The sequence below is a fragment of the Parus major genome, chromosome 2, assembly GCF_001522545.3.
Source record: "Parus major isolate Abel chromosome 2, Parus_major1.1, whole genome shotgun sequence".
Classification (NCBI taxonomy): Eukaryota; Metazoa; Chordata; class Aves; order Passeriformes; family Paridae; genus Parus; species Parus major.
This window is the reverse complement of record NC_031769.1, coordinates 47898653-47918740: the sequence shown is the minus strand read 5'-3', so window position 1 is coordinate 47918740 and position 20088 is coordinate 47898653. Positions and strand designations below refer to the sequence as shown.

The window sequence follows — 20088 nt, the reverse complement described above, 5'->3', positions numbered from 1 at the left end:
TGCACATGGAAGTGTACTTACTAGAAATTCTAAAATTAATTCCTTTTTTTCTTTCTTTTCAGCCTTTCTGTAGCAAACATTTATATGTAAATGCGTAAAGGAGAAGTTTTCAGTGAGATTTCTGTCCACTGAATTGTTAAATGTATTGCTGGTTTCATTTATTTATAGCTTAGAGGGAAATGTAATTGTCAATGCTATTTGTTTCTTTTGTTTCTAGTAATCACTATAAAAAGTTCCCTCAGATGTCGTCGTATCAGAGGATGCTAGTGCACAGAGTGGCAGCTTATTTTGGAATGGATCATAATGTGGATCAGACTGGAAAATCTGTAATTATCAACAAGACCAGCAATACAAGAATGTAAGTAATAGCACTGCTGTGTTTTTTCTTGTTTCCTTTCTCAAGACAGGAGCTGGTTTGTACCATGACTGCGTGGTGTAATTATTTGATATATATATAAATTTTTATTTGTTTTTGTATCAGCAGTGAGTGCTTTTTATTGTTTTCTAGGTTGGGAAAGGAAGACAGGGCTCTCACAGTGAGGTTATCTAAGGCTATAAAGATACATAAGGAGAAATCAACCTAACTGGTCTTTTGCAAGAAAGCAGGGTATCTTGGAATGTTAGTTTTCCTGATTCCTTAGTGCCACCAGTTTGCTACAGGAGTGAGCTTGTTTCTTTGCAAGTCACCTGCTACCATACAATTGCATCCTAAACAGCCCAAACGTATTTGGAAGATGGCCTTTTTCCTTGTTCTGGCTCTGCCTGCTTCAAGAGTCGTTTTCTGCTCAGCCTGATTGTTTAAGATTTGGTTTCCCTCCACCACCTGACACCATTCATTCCCTTTTCTTCTCCTCCCATCTTTTATTTTCCCTTCAAATCTCACTATTTGACTAGTGTTTTTGTGAAATACAAATTCCTTCTGGTGGTTCAAATGCATCGCAAAATTCCTGTCAGGTTAAGCCTGTGCTGGCTTAAGTTCTGTGCTTCTCCATGAACTGGTTAAAGCTGTATAAGCTAAAACTGTATAAAGCTAACCAAAACTCGATATGAGCTGTGGTAATGTGTCCATACTTAATCACCATCACTTTTCCTGCCAAATGCCACATGTAATAAACATAGCCTTTCTCTCCCCCTCTACCTATAAACTACGTAATGAAGAGGAAGTAATTACAACTGGGTAATGAAGTCGTGGTATCTGGTATTGGAACAGGAAAGCCCCATTTGAAAATTGTGTACTTCCTGTATTCAATTAGTAGGAGAAATCTAAGCATTTGTTTCATTTATATATCCAGTAGCTAGGTGATTTATTTATATCTAGTTGCAGAGAGCATTTTTTTAATGTTATTAGCTTCTCCTGTAGAAGGGTGGCAGGACTTGGGAATGGTGCTATGCAGGGCTGGGATTTGGACTCAGTGATCCTTGTGAGACCCTTCCAACTCAGATTATTCTGTGACTACCTAATTTTGCAAGATCAATACACACTGGTATTTGCTATTTCAGGGAGACCTAAAAGTCTTCCAAGTGATTGTAATAAATTTAAGATAACAGGCAATTTATTTTAGATCCTTTTCTTGGGCTGTCCCTGAGATACTTGGAGATTTGTGAAACAGCTCTTGGGCATTACTGTTTTTCAAGGTTTGAGTAAAGCATGCACTAACAGTTTGATTTTCAGAAGTCAAGAGAATTACAGTAGCTAGATAAAACACTCAAGCTGCAAAGGCTTAGCCTCAGGGTCTGATAATACCTGCCCCTAAAAGAGCTATCTTTGGGTCTGAATAAGAAAAAGCTTGGTATGCAGCAATCTGGTGTTCAATTTTGAGCTGAAAATGAGTCCCCTCTTAAACAAAACACAGTCAATCATATTTTAATGCTCTTTAAGCATTCCTCTCTCTTTTACAGTCCTCCCTTTTCCCTAACATCTATGTCATTTATGTAGTGCACCAGCTGCTACAGATCTTTCCTCACAGCATTGCCTTCTGGTTGACTTGATAATAGAATAATACTAACACATTAATACCTGTAAATGCCTTGCTCTGTTGTGTGGCTTTCATCTCAGAGATGGGCAGCACCAGAAGCACTGTTGGAAATGCTTACATGGTGCTTCTGGAGATGTCACTGAAGCCTTCTTCAACAGTCAGAGCTTTTTCTGAGTGCTTTGGTGAAGCTGTGGCTCCGTGCATGGTGGGAGTGAGTAAGCAAGGCTATTTTCTAGGTATGAACTGCTCTTCTTGCAAGCTCAGCAGGCAGGATGTTGTAGGGATGCAACAGATCGAATGGCCTTTTCAGCTGTGGTCTTGCAGGCTGGAGGTGAGGCCATTGAAAAATGGTGCTGACACCATTCCTGTCTAGATATTCCAGAAATAAATGCAGGGCTTTGCTGTTCTGTTGACTGTAAGTACAGCTGTTTTGTAAGCACCAGATGAGCCACAAGCTGATGATTTCTTCCTTCTTCAGTGATTTGGTGGTAGGTAACTGGATTATATGAAGCTCATATTGCCTTGTGGTTCTTCCAGTGTGTTATTTACATTATTTTGATATTACCATAAAATAAAGCTTTTGTGAAGTGGCTGTTTCTTTTCATAACTGGAGGAGATGGCATGTTTTTTTTAAAACATCCCTGGCTCTGACAGAAAATAGTTTGTTATTATCTAGCATGAATAAGGGCTGATGAGATTTTATTATCCTCAGCAAATATTGTGTAAGTTCCACATCTGAAAGCATCCAATGTGATTTCATATGTTCAGCATTTCACTGCTCTCAGAGGAGACAGTTTTGTGCAGTTTCAAATCAACACCAAATACTGGGAATGTGTTGACTCTATTAATTACTGCTTGGACAGTATCCAGAATACCGGAGAATCTGAAGAGCGTCTGAAACGCTGTTCAGTGTGGTTATGTTGTGCTGCAAGCCTAAGCCTTGATAGCTTTATGTGGCTTTATGGAGAGGCCCCACAGACAGATGTTCTGAAGATTTGCGTTTTGGCAATAAATTATCTCTTCATGGCATGTTGTTTCCAAACTACTTTAGCCACTACTGTAGAGAGAGAAGAATATTCCTGCGTAATCTGGAATTCATAAATTCTGCGCTGGCTCTGACTTACGTGTGCTTGTTTGAACATTTGACTCTGCAGTGTTGCCCTGTGGGCTGGAATAAGCACCTTGTGTTTATTCCTTTAGCTGAGTGAGGGTTCATGTCACACCTCTGCTCCTGCTTGCAGGTGATGAGTTCTTCTCTGGCTCCAGGCAGTGAGGTGCGTTTATCCTGTTCAGCAGACACCTCCCGTGCTCGCTGCCTGCAGGTGCTCAGAGGTACAAGTGTCAAAAGAGTTACTGGTTTTCAGGTGAAAGGGCTGGCTGGAAAACTCTGGTATCAACATTCCTTATGAGTGCCTCAGAAAGGAAGGACTAGTGTGTGTCAATCAGGGGATGAGCCTGTGAATGGAGAAGATGGGGGCATTGCTGTGCTTCCATCAGCTGGCTCTCTCAGGGCAGCGTGGATCCACTTTAGCGTACCTATGCCTGTAAAGTACCTAATTTACAGAGGTTTGGAATATGAGAAAGTGTTTATTGAAGAAATTGTAGCTGGAAGGAAGGCTGCAACTTCTCTGTTCATCCGTGCTGCTTTACATAGAGGGGGGAAAAAAAGGGTGGTAAAAAATTGAGATCTGAACCTCTGGGAGTGCAATCCTGCAGCTTTCATGAGCTCTCAGAGAAGTCTCTCTTAAAAATACAGTCAGACAATAGTGGCAATTTTTCAGACTGAAGAGTATTTATAATGAAGACCTTACTCTAAGAATCTAAGATGCCTTTTCTTTTTCTATAATTTTATTGGAATGTGAATGAGGCCTGCTGTTTTCAAAGCTTTTTTTTAACAAATTAAATTTTAAAAGACAGTGAGGACCTCGACCACCTGAGTGTTGACATTATTAAAGTTAAATCTCTGTATTCTAGCTCTCATTAGAGAATAGTGGATTTTAAAAATAAATTTTCTTTTCATATGATTTTTGAAATTTAAAGTCCTTACAAAGTCCTGCCTATCTAAAATCCAATTTTTGAAATCTTATTCTCAGCAGTATATGTGAGAAAAATTGATTAGAAAATGAAGGAGGATTTTGTTGTTTCTTTTTTTCTATAGTCTAAGGACTACGACTTAAAATGGGAAGTCTGCCTTGCTCAGTATGAAACTGCTCTTGCCTCACCATTCTAATGTATGTTTGTCTGTCATCTGTGTCTGCCTGTCATCTATCTAAAGATACACAGAAGTGTATGGGGAACATAAGACAGTGAAATACGATATAAAGAGAAGTTTGGAATTGAGGCAATATGTTAGACAGGGCATCCCTTTTTGGAGCCAAAAAAATGTGTATGTGCCACCTTCTGTTCTGCATATTCCTCATAATTCCTATCAAACAACTGGAATTACTTCAGGATTTTTTGTAGAACTGTTCATATCATGAGATGTATCAGTTCACTCAGATTCATTGATTTGGTTATCTGTAGCTAGGTGGAGAAATGTAGGGGAAACATGTTTGGTGTACTTGGTAAATTGAAAGGTTTTTCATTTGGTTGATATCATCAGCCATGTGACACCCATGTCTGTACCACAGCCCACACATGCATTCATGTACTCTTTTAATATAAATGTGAGTGGCAGGGCTCATCAGAACCCAGAAGGTAGGATGCTTATGATATATAATGCTGTGTTTAGACATTTTCATGCATTCTGAGGGTGTAACATAGCTGTTATGAACTTCATACCGATTCTCACATCCTCAGTTCTGACTGTTTTATTTTTCGGGAATGTTGTGAGTTATGATCCTTGTGATGCATGGGTTTTTCCCTGCTCTGTTAATATTATGCTGGCTCAGTTGGAAGGTGTTTTGGTACCTTTGAGATGCTTCAAAAACTTGAGGCAATATTAAGTTGTTGTGTGCATTACAGGGGTCCCTTATAATCTAGAAATGAACTGTATCAGCAGAAGGACGCATAATGTTCAAGTTGTTCTTTGAATAACATGCAAGGCTTTTGTAGTTTGGCATACAATCTGTGTTATTCTGCCTCTTCTGTGTAAGAGTGGTTTGAATCAAAAGCAAAGAAGAAAAGTTCTTGTTGGGTTTCTATTGTGTATTCACTGAATGATCTTGCTGTGGATAACATCTATATTAGTTGAGCTGCATTGTGACAATTTCACCATCTTCAGATTCTGAACTTTTGTACAGGATCCTACAGGCATATCAGTAAAATGGCATTCACTGAACATGGCAATTTCAATGAAGAATAGATTCTAGAATTTCTTTTACCTGAGGCTGAAGTTCCAAGACTTCCTTGAGATACCAAGTGTTACAGCCTTTGGAGCATGCAGAAAAGTATGCCTTTCCCCTTGTCTGAATAATGTATTCAGTGTAAATGACTTTAATTTCTTTAAGCCATTGTTTGGATGGGGCACTTTAGCCATACGGAAGTAGTGACAAATATATACCTGAATGTGAACACCTTTTTTGTAGAATCTCAGTCAAAGAAATTTGATGTTTGCCAGAGCATTTGAATAACAGTTTTGTTAACCTCCCTGTTGAAAACCAGAATAGTTATCTTGCAAATGGTTTGCTTCATGATGTTCCTCCATCTGCATTTAAGCACCTTATGCTATTCTTAATTATCATGCGTGTACTGAGAGGAATGTTCTCATGAGAGCACAATTGCTTTTATGAACCACATGATGCATGAAAACGTACGTGAACACCCTTATTTCTGGTTTTATTTTCATTGGAGTCTGGCATTATATTTTTTTCTTCAAGGGACTATGGAGTCAGAAGACCTCTGTTTCCTGTTCTAGTTACCTCTTTTCCATCTTTGCTACAGAGCAGTTACTCCTTGGCTACTAAGAAATAAACAGAAACTGGAGATATCCAGATGTCTCCTCTGGTTTACAATCGCTGTTGCTCAGTATTACGACATTGTCTGCTACAAACATGTAGAGAAATAAAAGGGTGCATAGTAGATGTATGCAGCTGAAATGAAGAAACTGTGTAGCTGAGAAACAACATGTAATTGGCTGACACATGTTGGCTTAGGATGAACTAATACATTATGCGACTAATAATTTAGTAAGGACATCAATGAAAGAATAATGTATAATAACATCTTTGTGGTTATGTAGCTACATTGTAACATGTGTAGCATTTAAGTAACAGTTTACATTGGTTTTCATAGATTATAGTTTTTTCCATACAAAAATAATCTGTTTACATCAGTCAGGGATTTGGTTAAGAACATGTTTAGAAAGAAACGTAATGTATCTTTTGTTAATGATAGTTGAATTAAGACAGCCTTTTATTTTCAGCAAGCATTCTGTCATTTTAGTCATATTTCTCTTTTGCAGGAAAGATACAGATGAAAAAACATAGATATGTAGTACACTTGAGTTGAATTTGACCCTTAAATACTGGCTTCATTCTTTCTTCAGTGTAAGCTGTATACTGGACCCATAAGAAATTACTTATTCTGTAAATGAGATGTTAGGGTTAATGAACCAGTTCTAATAGCTCCCATATTAAATTTTCATCTAATGTAATTTATTTAAGCTAAATTGTTTATAATGAAGGTGGACATGTGCTTTTTACAGCTGTTCTATACTGTGATGAAATAGTAGTTAAGTGTTAATCAGAAGATATACATGGTATTTCTTCTTCTATTTTTTTTTTTCTTTTTAATCTTTTTAGTCCACACCACTTAATAGCGTAAGTTTTATTAAACCTAGAAGGTTGCTGTCACCTGCTCTGTGTGGGTAGATGGAAGGTTGCCCAGGAAGAGAGTGCTATGGAATAGCAAGTAGGTAATTTGGTTGAAGGAAGCTCTTTCTTGCATGAGTAATTAATCCTTGTGCTCTTTCAAGCTGTAGTAAGAAAATGCTCATTAATCAAGATGCTGTTCGGTCACTTTTGCTTTCATATCATTGGGGAGAGATCTGTAAATCTGAGATGACCCCTGTGCTTTCCTCAGAGGTAACAGTGCATCAGTAGTAGGTGAAGTAATGGATTTATATCTGAGCATTTCAGAAATAGACCATTGAAATTTGAGCAAGTAAATTTTAGAGGTGGTTTAGATTGGTTGTATAATTGCCTTTTGCTCTTCTGTAGCCTGCCTCATTTTTAACACAGGAAATAGGACTCACAGAAGTGTAAAAAGTATTTTGAGTTTTGAGAAGTCTTTGTCCATTGTTTCAGCTTGCTGCTTCCAGGGTAGCCTTGTGAGGTTGTCTCCGACAGTTTATTAAACACAGGCCCTCTTCTTTGGGCCAGTGATTGTTCAGAGTATGCCTTCTGATCCATGAGTCTTCCTGCTAGAGATGGCAGAAATGTCTGTGGCATGAAGCAAAAGTCAGAACAAGACATTATGGTATTAATGTGTATATGTGAGGCATTTCAAGAGAACTGATAGTTTCATTGTTAGCCTGTGGGTTTTTGGTGAACCATCTTCAAATCTTCAGTAGTCTTCAAGTCTTGAATTTGCTTCCTTTTTCTCTCTTACATGTTAATTTTTGAACTTCTGAAATAGAAAAGTGTAATTTTAAATAGATCACAGCAGTTATGCAACACTGTAATTTTCAGCCACTTACAGAATATGCCACATCCTTAAAATCAGATATTAATGAATTCCATAATAAACTATGCTACCACTTTTGAGCCTCTATTAGCTGGAAATAAATTGGCACTGTGCAAGATGTTCAGTCTCAATAGACACTCTGAATATGAAGAATTAAATCCAACTGGGGAGAGAGCAGCAGAAGCAGGTCCCTCAGTAAAGAAATAATCTTAGTTTGATCACAGGAGGCCAGTAGAGCATTTTGAAGCTCCTAAAATGGTCCCTGCCTGAGAGATGACATCGTGCTTGTGCCCTGTCTGTCAGAAAAGCTGGCATTTGCATGTGTCCTTGGCCTGCAGGCTTCTCCCATGTGTTCTGGCCCAAGGATACTGGACAAAATACTGAAGTTTACACTCAGGCAGATGCTCAGAGAGCCAAAAAGTACTGTTTTGCATCCATATCTTAAAACAAGATGATTTTCTGGAAATAAGTTTTTGGAAAGTTTGTAAGGGTCATGAGTTGTGCAATGATACCTGAATGTTAGATTGAAGTTTTTAAGTACTGTATCTTTGAAATCCCTCAGGTTCTGGGCCTCTGCTTGGTTCACATATAGCATAATTTGGCATGAAAAAGATTCCTGTAGCATCTTGATGGATGGGCAAAGGTGACATAATAAAATCTCATAGTCACTGAAGGAAAAATGCTTTCAAGAAGCATTCCTGCCTCTTTTTTTTCAGTCCTGCCAGACTTACTTGCAACCCCAATTGGAGAGGAGGAATACCTGTGAAAATAACGTGTGATTTTCCACATCCCTGTTTAATAATTGCTGGACACGTTTAGAGGCCAGCTCCTGTTGTGAAAAAAAAAGAATAGAGAATATATGGTCTTATGCTGGGGAAAATATAACATTTGGTTCTTGCAGATTTTTCTCCCCTGTGCCACAGAGAAGGCAGCACCTTGAAGAACTGTCTTGTACAGGATTGATTTTTCTTTTATAGCTTTTAATGTGATTTTACCATCATAACAGAAGTTCTTAGTGACTCATATGATAAAAGCAGCAATCTGTTAATGAGGCATTTACCTTCAAATGCTTGCAATGCCATCTTGAGAGGTTTTAAGTATTAAGTTGTGATAATATAACTGCACTGCACTTTAACAATTATCTATATTTAAATTCCCATTCTAGCTTTTTGAAACCATGTTTTAGCATCCATCAGCCCGCAAATAAATGAAACATATTTGAAGGGTGTAATTTTGGGGCCTCATTCTTGAAAAATGTTGTTCTGATAGAATTGAATCCACTAATTTAAACTGATGGGCAGGAATTCTGCCTTTTTCACTAAGTTAGGTGGTGAACCTTTTGACAGTGGTGATATTTGCTTCCAGGTTCTGTAAATTCTCTAACTCTCAGAATGTGTTCCTGTGACACCACAATCAAAACAAGCATTTGTACTGTAGATAATAGATTTTTGCCCCTCAAGGAGTAAAGCAAAGAGACAGTAATGCTTGCATAGTTTTACTAGGGTAGTAATGTAGAACCCTAGGAAAGCCTTCAGCCTAAAACCAAAAAAACACACAGCAGGCAGATACAGTAGATGCTCACAAACTAGTACAGCAGGAAAGGCCACCATACTGTGTCACAGCATGCCTTCAAAATAGAGGCCAATGTGATGTTGGACTGAGCAATCAGTTTAATTAAAGACAAGCATAAATAACAAGAAAACACTGTTGAACCATCCGAGCACCTGCATAAGAGTGCCCCAAATCTTCACAACTTCTTTGAATCCTGTCTGCAGCAGTGGTTCTCTCCAGCTCTTGCTACTCCGTGGCTCTCCTCATGGCATCCTTCTGTAGTTATTCTGACATTCTTTTTGTCAGTTATTCATTTTGCTTGCCAGATGGTGATTCTGAGGGTACCCTGCGTGGTGTTTTTCCCATTCCTAGCCCCATTACCCTATCTATTCTTTTGTTTCTTGTTGCCATTCATTCAGGAGAGGAATATTAACGTGATGTCCCATGTAATATGCATTAAATGAACATTGCATTGCAAATGCAAAATTCAATTTTTTTGGCTCCTACCCATCCCAGTGATCTCCCTTTTGACCTTGCATTCCTGTGTGGAGTTCTTTCAGACAACTGCTTGGCTATTACCTCTGAGATAGGTATTTTGGAGATGACATACACTAAGTGCTTGCTAGATTTTTTTAACTGCATCAGGCACTGTAATGGCAAACCCATCTTTTCCACACGTGGTGAGGCTGCTGCTTCTTTTGAAAGGCATCTTGCAACAGGCTGTGTGCTGTGAGGCTGTCAGAAACATATGCCTCATAATAAAGATTTATGTGCTGTATAGAAGTCAGCCCTGACAATAACAGACTGTTTGTGAGCTGTGACTAAGTCTTCAGAATTGTAACATTCAAAGCTCATGCTTGTCTCTTTCCATTTGTCCTTTTGGTGTGGGGTCTGTGCTTCCTGACTCTTAGACAGTTATTTCAGAGCTAATTTACTTATTTTAAATGAGTACAGGGTTTTTTTTTTCCCTCCTAGTATTTAATTTCTTATCTCCTGTGCAAATAGAGGTCTATGAAACTGCATTAGTTTGCTTGGCAGACTCAAGGAAATGCCCTGCTCCTTCCTTAGTCTGTGTATCATAATAGCTATTACCATTCTGCAATATGTTTTTACAATCTGTAATTTGATTAAATAGTGAATACCTGGTTAAGGTAGTTAGGGCTTGGGGTTTTTTCATTACCACTTACAAGGGCTGACTCAGAATCAAAAGCATTAAATGAGCATGTAATGGGGAATTCTCCTTAAAGAGCCCATGTAGAAAATATGCCTGAGGGATGAACTCTGTTTTCTGTCATCCAGAGATAAATTGAGAGGAACTCTACTGAGGTGAACAGAAGTACCTCACATTAAAATCACCATAATGATAGAAGAGAAAAGATCATCTAATGCCATCAAAAAGCTTCTTTTTTATTTTTTTTCCTTCCTGACACACAGAAATACTTAGCTGTTTACTCTAGCTTTGCTATTTCCAAAATACAAACTTAACTGTAAGGAACGAGTCCAGAAAAATGCCTTTGGGGCCTTGTTTAAGTAAGGATTGCCCATAGCATTTAAGGAACTATAACATTAGAAAGGAAAATGGCCAACTTAGAAAGAAGAGACACAAAAACCATCTAAAAGGTTTGTTCCACTATGGATTCGTTACTGTATAACTGATTCAGTGTTTCACAAAATAACAGCATGGTTCAGGATGGAAGGATTTTGGAAGTCATCTTGTCCAATTCCTGGCCAAGCAGCACCACCTGGACCCCGTTGCCCAAGACCATGTCCAGGACCATCCTTAGGATGGAGACCCCAGCACCTGTCTGGGCAGCCTGTGACAGTGTTTGGTCGCCCTCACAATGAAATAATTTCAAGCACAGAAATTAGAAACTTCACTTCCTCTCGAAGTGACCATTACAGTATGCTGCCAACACAAAAATTAGGCTGAAAGATTTGACATGGTCATTGTCTGCCTGGGAAGGAGCACAGCCACAAGAACGGGGGACACAGTATTGCCCTGAGATTTTACCTGGGTACTCTCCCCAAGTCTGGACCTGATACTGCACACAAGTGTGTAGAAGTGCTCCTGAGCCAGGGAGAAGCACTGGATAGTAGGGTTAATGATGTCTGTTATATACTGCGTCTGGCCTTTGCTTAAACTGATCACTTGACAAAAAGTGATCTCTTTTTACTGTGGGGAAAAAAAAAAGAATGGGAAATGGTCTAAAGTGTCGGGAGCAGACTTTGCAGAAGTTCACAGATGCTCAGAGAGTTTTGGGCATCTTTTAATGGTGAAATGTTTGGCTGCTGTAGGACAGCTACTGAAGTTGGCTACCTGGATATATCCTGCTGCCTCCTACCTGAATAACATGGTGCTACCTTTCTGGGCAGGATGGAGAGGAGAGGCTGTCTTGCCTGCTCAAAGGGCCTCTGCTTTCTGACGGATCTGGGAGTGAGAAGGGAACTGTGCAGCTGAGGATGCGCTAAGTTACTCCCAGGTCCAATCTCTGTTAAACATTTGTAGTGCCTGATCAAAACCTTTACAGGGAAAGAAGAAATATGTTCTGCATTTTGTTCAGGACCACATTGCCAGAAAGGTGACTAAGCTACTGACAACTGTTAGGAAATATGAAATGAATTCATCTGCAATTTTAGTCTTGTGAAGTTGTGTTTTCAGGGCACAGATTTCTTGCTTCCACCCATATTGTCAAGCAATAAAAATTTGAATGATCAAAAGGTTATATGTTAGCTAAAACCAAAACAAAGGAAAAAATGCACTGGATTTTCCATCTTTTTAGCCTGTGTGCTTTCCCCTCTCTTTGTGTAGGTTTCTGAGCCTTTAATGTATAACTGGATCATACTTTTTGGTTGTTTTTTTTTTTCAGTAGAGTCCTCAAATTAAAAAAAAATCCTATTGATTGAAAAGGTATTTTCTCCTTAAACTTCTTTGTCTGGAGTAGTAGGCTTTGAGATTCTCAAGTGATGTACTAATTCCATGGAGGGTAAATTAAATGCTGAATGGACTAAATGAGATCCTGTCATACAGGTAGACAGCACTGATTGTAGGCAAATATTTGCATATATTTCTTCTTTCACATGTCTCTTTCCAGATAGGTGGGTATACTGTTATCCATGGTCAACCCACCAGTATAGTACTGATATTTTAGGTTGTTTTGTATTGATTTTGAATTTATTTGGAAGATCCCTAAATAGTGAAGAGTACTTGAGTTAGTGATGCCTTCAGAAGTACTCAGTGTCTCTTCAAAAGAGACACTTGTGCAAGTCCCATTTTTAAAATTGAACAATTTTTTTTTTTTTTTTTTTATTATTTGAAGACATAATTTAGATATCCAGTGTGGTAATAGTGAAGAAGTTCCTGATTTTTTCATGGGCTTGTAGTAATAATAATAATTGTAAATATTTCTTTGACTTCAGTAAGAACTTAGTTCATGCCATACTAAAAATAATCTTGATAAATTAATTCTCTTACATGCATGAACACAATCTGATGTATTGTGCTGACTACTTGTGGCAGTATCAACTAAAAAACGTTCAGAAGGATAAATGTGATTGTTATTAATTTAGGACTCACACGAGATTAATCCATTGCATCTGCTATATTATTGTAATTATATACTGTTAGCATATTGACATTACACTGTATCTTACACAAAACTGTGCTTTATTTTCTTTGTTTTTAAGCAGTTGATTCACCTGCAAATTCAGAAACTAATGTAACAGATTTCCCCAGAATATCTACAATGTCTCTGGTTCCTTACAGCAAATGCATTATGCTGTAACAGGGAACTTTAAAGCTGGGAATGTGAAGTTTACACTGGCTTCCATCAGTGGAACAGACACGAACCTTTTCAAAGTCAACCTGTTCTCTACCCAAGTGATTCCGAACATTTGGTTTCACTTACTGGTTTTAAACGTTGTTTGCCATCTGTATCCTACTAATAATTTATTTTTGCAATAGTTGTTAAAAAATAAAATGCAGTAGACAGTATTACAAGCACGTGTGACTATCTCCTTTAAAACAATTAGTCTATGTTTCTTTCTCCTGATGATTTTCAATGTTTGAGGGAGGCTTGCAGGCTGGTGTGCCTGAGGACACTTGGTGTGGTGTCCTAAATCTCACATGGCAGTCTTCCCTCAGGCTTTGCATCCCTATGAACTGATCTGGTCGTGCTCTTTGTGACCTTGGTGCTAACAGTGGCCCAGAGCTGTGGAGATGATGGCTTGTAGGGTGGACCTTCTCATTGTGCTGAAGGTACTCTGGTGCTCCAGAGTGCTCTGCACATTTGCAGAGTCTCTCAGCCCATGCAAATTCCTTTTCACAATGGGAAATTAATCACCTACTGGGCTTGTAGATTAATTTTATTAACAGGCACATACTGAATCATTAATTTTGACTTGTGGTTTGATCTTATACTTTTCCCTTTCTCTTATGAAAAATAGAAACATTTTATAAATAGTAAATGAAGTAAAAATGGGATTTAAAATTTAAAATAATGCTATGAATTATGAAAATCATGTCGCTGTTTAAATAAGTTAGTAATTGGAGGAGACATTTTTTCAAAAATTTTCAAGCATTTTTCTGTTTTTTTTCTTTCTAATGAGTTTTTTTTCCTGAATTTTAAAATCTAATTAATTTATTTTTCTTTGCATATGGTTTATTAGATGCTCAGTAGATAGTTTACAGCTGTAAATTTTACACTGATGGTACAGATGCAGAAATTTTGTTTGTGCTTTAGGATGTCGAACCAGAAAAATAACAATTCTAAGATAGTCCTGTGAAAGCACAGTGTTTGAGTGAATGAATCTTCATTTCTGGCTGTGCAGGCATAGAGCTTATTAATGGGAGCAAAGGGAGAGCAACCCACCTAGCAATCCATTAATGGGGCTTTATAGCCTTTCTGTTTATGAGGAAACATAATGAATGACCCATTAGATTATGAAACTGCTATGCAGAGAGCATTGTCCTCTGGGCTTTTCCTAAAGAATGATAGTAGGGCATCCAGAGAATCTAGTGACTTGGGCCCTATAGCTATGATGGTGGTCAGAGATTTCTTGAATTCTCAAAATCTGTGGAAACTGGGATAGTGTGTTTTGTTGCTTTGTCACAAAAATGCAAATTGTGAGCAGAAGTGGAAGTGCTCAAAATTCATACGGAAAGAGAGGCAGGATAGCTGGTCTGCCTTACTATTAAAGATTATTACAAATGTTTCCTGTATATCTGACAATGAATGGTTATGGACTGCAATTATGGTGTGAATATGTGCTGTATTTTGATTTGAAATCCATAATGCTGTAACAACAAAATGGTTGCTGATTTATGCATCTGGTTTAATTTTCTGTTGTGAAATAAGAATAAGCTGAGAGATTTTTTTTAAAGTTTGTACAGTACTCTTATATATGCATATAAAAACAATGACTTCTTTAAATTCTACCTTTTGATTTCTTCAACATTGCTTCTGTTGATGTCAGTGGAAGCTTCATGTCTCATTTGTGTAGGTATCTAGTTGTGAACATCTCCTACCACCACTGCTGTTGGCAGCTCTCTCAGCACTGAGCACAAGGCTTGTGTTTCCTGACAAATCTCTTGGTGTGTCGCTGCTTTTAAAACACTGTTTGTGCAGTAATAGCCCCGCAGTTGGGTGTCAGCAGCATATGGATGTGAGCTCAGTTCTTGAGGCCATTGGTCACCCTGTTGATGTGCTTGGGCTTAAGTCACTGCAGGTTTAAACACTGCAGGCTTAAAACGTTACCATTCTGGGAGTGCTGTAGGCTGGAGTGATATTTATTGGCAGCTACGAGGCATTGGCAGTGACCAACCTGGCCACAAAACTTGCTTCTTAAAGTTCACTTTTTACACAAGGTGAGGTATGAGATACTGTTTTTTGCACAAGGTGAGAACATGGAACGGCATCACAACAGCTTAGAAACCTGAAAATGTTGAGCCAAAACCCTGGGGTTTGGCTTTTAAAATAAATAAATAAATAAATGAGTTTAAATCAGTGAAGTAATTGATGATCTGTGATTGTTCTGGAGTATTTTTCCCACTTAGTGGTGATGAGATAACATTTTGTTTAAGCAAAACATCATCAGTTCCTCCCTTTACCAGTTTTGTTTACTAGGAATGAGGAAACTCTTGGGTGTCTGGTTTTGGTTTTGTGTTTTTTAAGATTTCTAGCAGTTTTTCCTTGCTTTTGAAGATGGATAGGCTTCACTAAGCGGCAGTGTTGCCGGAGATCCCAGCTACTGAAGGAAGCAAATTAACATACAGTATGGTAATTTGTTTTCCCTGTCCTTGAGTCACAGTGAGGAGAGTCTAAATATTTCAGTGACTGAGACTTTGGATTCCCATTCCTTGCTACACAACAACAACAAAAGCTATTTATAGCAATAACAGTTAGCAACGATACAGCAGCCTCAGACAGCTATAGGCAGCATCTCACAAATGTTAACTGCTTTTGCACTGAATGCCTCTGTGAAAACAAAGAGCACTGAGAAATAAAGATCAAAGCAAAACCAAAAGAAAGATTTTTTTATTGCTATGTTTTACTTTGCTGGCAGACCAGAGCAAAGGTTTTCTGAACATTTAAAAGATGAAAAAGGTGAAGAATCCCAGAAGCGATTTATCTTGAAGCGAGATAACTCTAGTATTGATAAAGAAGACAATCAGGTTGGTTCTCGGTTCGAGAGTTGCTGAAATTTGTTCTGTTTTTGAAGGTGGGCTGACTGATGTTATTGTTGTTCTTTTGTTGTTGCTCTCCTCCTCCCCTGCCCTCCTGCCCCTCCCCGTCTCCTTTGGCACACGTACCACCGTGGGTGGCACCGAGCCCCAGCGTGGCCGCTTCAGCCGTGGCAGTGTGTGGGTCTGCATGGGTGGTTTGCTTGGCGCAGGACTTGCTGCATGCCCACGGGAGGGGGAATGCCGTGGCTCCGGGCTGCCTGGAAGGCTGTGTCAGTCGCATTCCTCAATGTCTTGCCTAACTATGGCAGTTGTTGCGCTCCCTGTAGCTTCCTTCTTCCGTTGTACCCATTCAGAGTTGGATTTCAGTATGGACCAGTGATGAACTGATGTAGCACACAAAGGAGAGAGGGGAAAAAAAAAAGCATAAAAAAAATAAAAAGCCCCAAAGATGTGATGGTGAGGCCAGGTTGATTTTTTTTTTATTTTTTTTTAAGCCATCCTACATTACGTTTTGACCAAAAATAAGTGAGGTTCACCTTCTGCTTCCCTTCCTCCTCCTGTGCCCTCACCACCTTTTACTGTCTGTGTAACTTACTTGCTTGTGCATGTACTGTGGCAGACGTTTCTCCCTGTGTTGCCTGTGCCATAACACTACCTTAACCTAGGTGAGCTTGATGAACAGGGGAGCGCCAGGGAAATGTGTGTGTTTGTGCTGCCTTTAAAAGCGGGTGTTGTGCTGTTTCAATCCAGTGCAAGCTGTGTATGTGGAATAGATTAACAAAAAAAAAATAAATCTGAAACAGTTCTGATGTGATTTGCTTTTATGAGAAAATTCTCACAGGTAAGAGGACAGCATATGCTTTCATTGCTAGGGTTATATTGGTGGAGGAACCAACCAGTGAGTCTCTTGTTGCCACTTTCCTTCATGTTTTCAGTAAAGGACTGATTTTTTTCTTTCCTTTTTTCCTTGACTTTCAGTTGTACATGGCAGCCTTGCCAGTTGTGCTGCATCTGAGTTGGCTTTGTAAACAAACCCCAAGCAATTTCAGGGTGTGGTGACCATGGGGATCAATCAAAGGAAAGCAGCATGACCTATCTCACCCAGTGCTGGGGTGCAGGGGGAGAAGGACCAGTCCTTGAAACCCACTTGTCAAGGAAGCATTTCCCGATGAGGCTCGTCTCCTCCTCTCTCCTCCTTCCCTTGGCACAGCTATTTCCCACACTGTGGTTTACCAAGAGGCAAAAATGGCCTTTCTTTTCCCAGCAAAACTTTAGTAGAGGGTTCCATAGGGTGTGAAAATGGTTAAAACTGTTGTGCCGAATGTCTGGGGCTTCTCCTTGCACACACAGGCTTCATGGGTTTCTTTTAGGGTTTACAGTTTAGCTCTTGCAACCTAGTTACCCTCTTTCTTCCTTGATTTCTTAGGTAGCCCATCCTGCCATCCTGCTCCTCACAGCTGGTAGGAGAAACAAGAAATGTTAGCAGTTGAGAACAATGGCACTTAGACCTGGGGTGAGAGCACCCGATTTTAGGATGGTGGGTCCACAGAAGCTGTGCAGAAGCCTCCTTTTGGCCACCTGCTCTATGAACCCATGTGCAATATCTAAGTGGAAATCCTCGAGCGCCCAGTCTTGCAGGGTTCTTTGTGCAGGAACAACAGCTATCATTTTTGTGCTTCATTTGTTTAAGTGAACATTTATTATTCTCAGCTGACAGTTACTTAATGGCAGTTTTTAACAGCTCAACTTATATAACCCTCCTGGTTTTCTTTCTGCTCAGCAAAACAGAATTCTTCCATTTAGAGATGACAGACGAAGTAAATCAATTGAAGAGAGAGAAGAGGAGTATCAGAGAGTGAGGGAGAGAATATTTGCACAAGATGTGAGTAGTTATTTTAATTGCCTCTTTAGTGCCATACCTTCGCCGGTAGTCAGACAGTTTTGCCCCACTCCCACAACAACACTGCAGCTGGACTTGCCCTGTGGAGCTGGAGATGACAGGGAAAGCAGATTGGCACAGAGGGTCTCAGAGGAGCTTTAGAGGTGTGGAGGTTGGCTTCTGGAGTGTGAGGTGATGAGAGTTGCAGGGAGAAGGGTAGAGGAGAGATCAGGCCCAGCATGTTGTCTGGAGAGTGCCTGTCCTATTTCTTTGAATGTTCATGTTCACAAGGCCTAGGTTTACTTCTTTTTTCCTTCTCCTTTGCTAGCCAAAGAGCAGTGATTTAAGTGGACACTCTCAATAATTTCAAATAGCTGTATTATTTTATAATTCTTTCAGGGTGGATCTAATCTTTTTAAGTGTTCTTCTGCAGAGACTACTTCTCATGGGTTTTGTTGTTTTGGGCCTGTAGCCTCAAGACACTGAGAACAAAGGGCAGAGGTTTAAACATAGAGCTGCATCATTTTTTTGAAATGACTGATTAAAGAACTGTACTTCTGCCATCAGAAAGAGTCAGTCATGCTGTTGACAATTATATTCTGAAAGGAATAAAATGAAGCAGACATTAAAATTCTTGCCCTTCCCAAAAAATGAGAACTTGCACAACAAGGTATATTGCTAAGGAAAATACTTAAATCTGAAACATTTGTGAACAATACCTAATGTTCCAGAAAAAAAAGAAGAAAATCACAATTTACTATAATACTGTAATGATGAGGTAATAAAAGGGAAAAAAAAACAAAACAAAGAAAAATCTCAGCATTTTAATGTTTTATATCCTATTTCAGTGAGAATTCTGCCATTTAGGAGGAATATGGGAATAAATCCAGTTAAAACTATTTTTGAAAATCATATTGGGAAGTGTCCTTTTAAATTAAAACTGTTCAAATGTTGCAGGGCTAATAGTACTATTATCTGCTTTAGGAATTTCACATGTCCAAGTTGGGTTTTTTTGGCAGAATACAGTGTATAGCTTTAAGGTATGTGTTGTCTCGCTTCTTAGTAAATAGCTAGCTACATATAAATGCTTTTAGCCTCACTTCTTTCTTGGCTGAGATGATTCCAGTAAAAGCAGAGGTCCTTCAGTTTCTGTTTTGCTTTCAGTGTGTTTGTTGGTCTGATGTAAATACTGTCACAGGCTATACGTGGTGGAATTGCCAAGTTGTTCAAGAGCTTCAAAAGCCTCTTTGCAACAAGTTTCTTATATGAAATACAATAGGCTTTGGCACATTACAAAAGAGCTTGTGCAAAACCAAAGAATCTTGGGGTTTTGAAGCAGAATTCAGATGAGGCAAAATGCTAAAAATTACCAAATGGAAAGTTATTACCAAAATAGTCCAGTTTCTATCACAAGCTGCAGCTAGAAAAGCTTGGAAACAGGCTGGAAAAGTGTGCTGAAAGTGGCTCTGTAGTGTATTGCTGCTGTTACCTTTAGATATCTGAGTTCTAAAAACAGGCAAGTGGTGAGCATTTGAATTGCCCACAGAAGGAGGCTGTTGTGTTTCATTGGGTTAGCATTTTTGAGTGGCAGGACCTAAGTAAAAGTGTGCTTTTGTGGCAGACATTTTAAATGCAATTGGGAGGGAGCATTTTTAAAGATCAGAAATGTTAGATGTCTCTCCCTCTCTCTCTCATATCCACTCCGTTGCTCTCTCTCTCTCTGCTATTACAGGTGTTAGCAAGCATCACAGTGCAGTGAATTTCAGCAAGCTGTATGTTTAATGTCAACAGCAATCTATGTTTTAGCTGAGCTTTTTGGGTGGAGCACCCCTTGCTGGATTTAAGGTGATTTTAGGATGATGCCAGTGGTTGTGGTGGTGAACAAAGTATTTTTTCAATATTAGGAAAGAGAGAAGTGGCTTCCTGTTATAGATAGTAACTTACTGCATGTAAGACTGTGAAGTTTTAAGGCCCTCTGCAGTCATTAATTAATCCAATTCTCCCCAGGTTTGTGTGAGGTAGGTACCTAAGCCTTGCTACTCTTCAAATTACAGATATAGAGTCAAAGTTGGATTAATCATGTGGTATATTTTTTTTTTACCTATATACTGCTTACACTGCTATAGTCAAGCCTTTATCAGTGCCTTGCTTATGAATCTTAGCAAATGGATGACAGATACATCCCTCCTAATTAGAGTGTATGTGAAGAGAGCTGGCATGAGAGGTCTTCAAAGGGCAGCCATGAAGGCCAAGAGTACTGCCATAACATGTGGCATCCAGCAAAACCCCCACCCTGAACATGTTTGAAGTACCCAAAACCCTTTAGGTAACAGCCCAAGAGTCAGACCTTCAAACAAAATCTATGACAAAAAGGC

General features: G+C 39.1%; 1 protein-coding gene across 16 annotated transcripts in view; it reads left to right on the top strand.

Moving 5' to 3' along the window:
* The window catches only part of ARPP21 (cAMP regulated phosphoprotein 21), a 141634-nt gene that overhangs the window by 48519 nt on the left and 73027 nt on the right, over positions 1-20088 (top strand). For 12 of the 16 annotated variants that reach the window (XM_015617556.3, XM_015617557.3, XM_015617560.3 and 9 more), the window contains 3 exons: positions 218-358; positions 15714-15822; positions 17615-17716. In XM_015617556.3, coding sequence (XP_015473042.1) covers positions 218-358; positions 15714-15822; positions 17615-17716 — 352 coding nt within the window. The remainder of the gene's footprint in view (positions 1-217; positions 359-15713; positions 15823-17614; positions 17717-20088) is intronic. The other 4 variants (XM_015617564.3, XM_015617565.3, XM_015617566.3 and 1 more) reach the window with 2 other exon arrangements.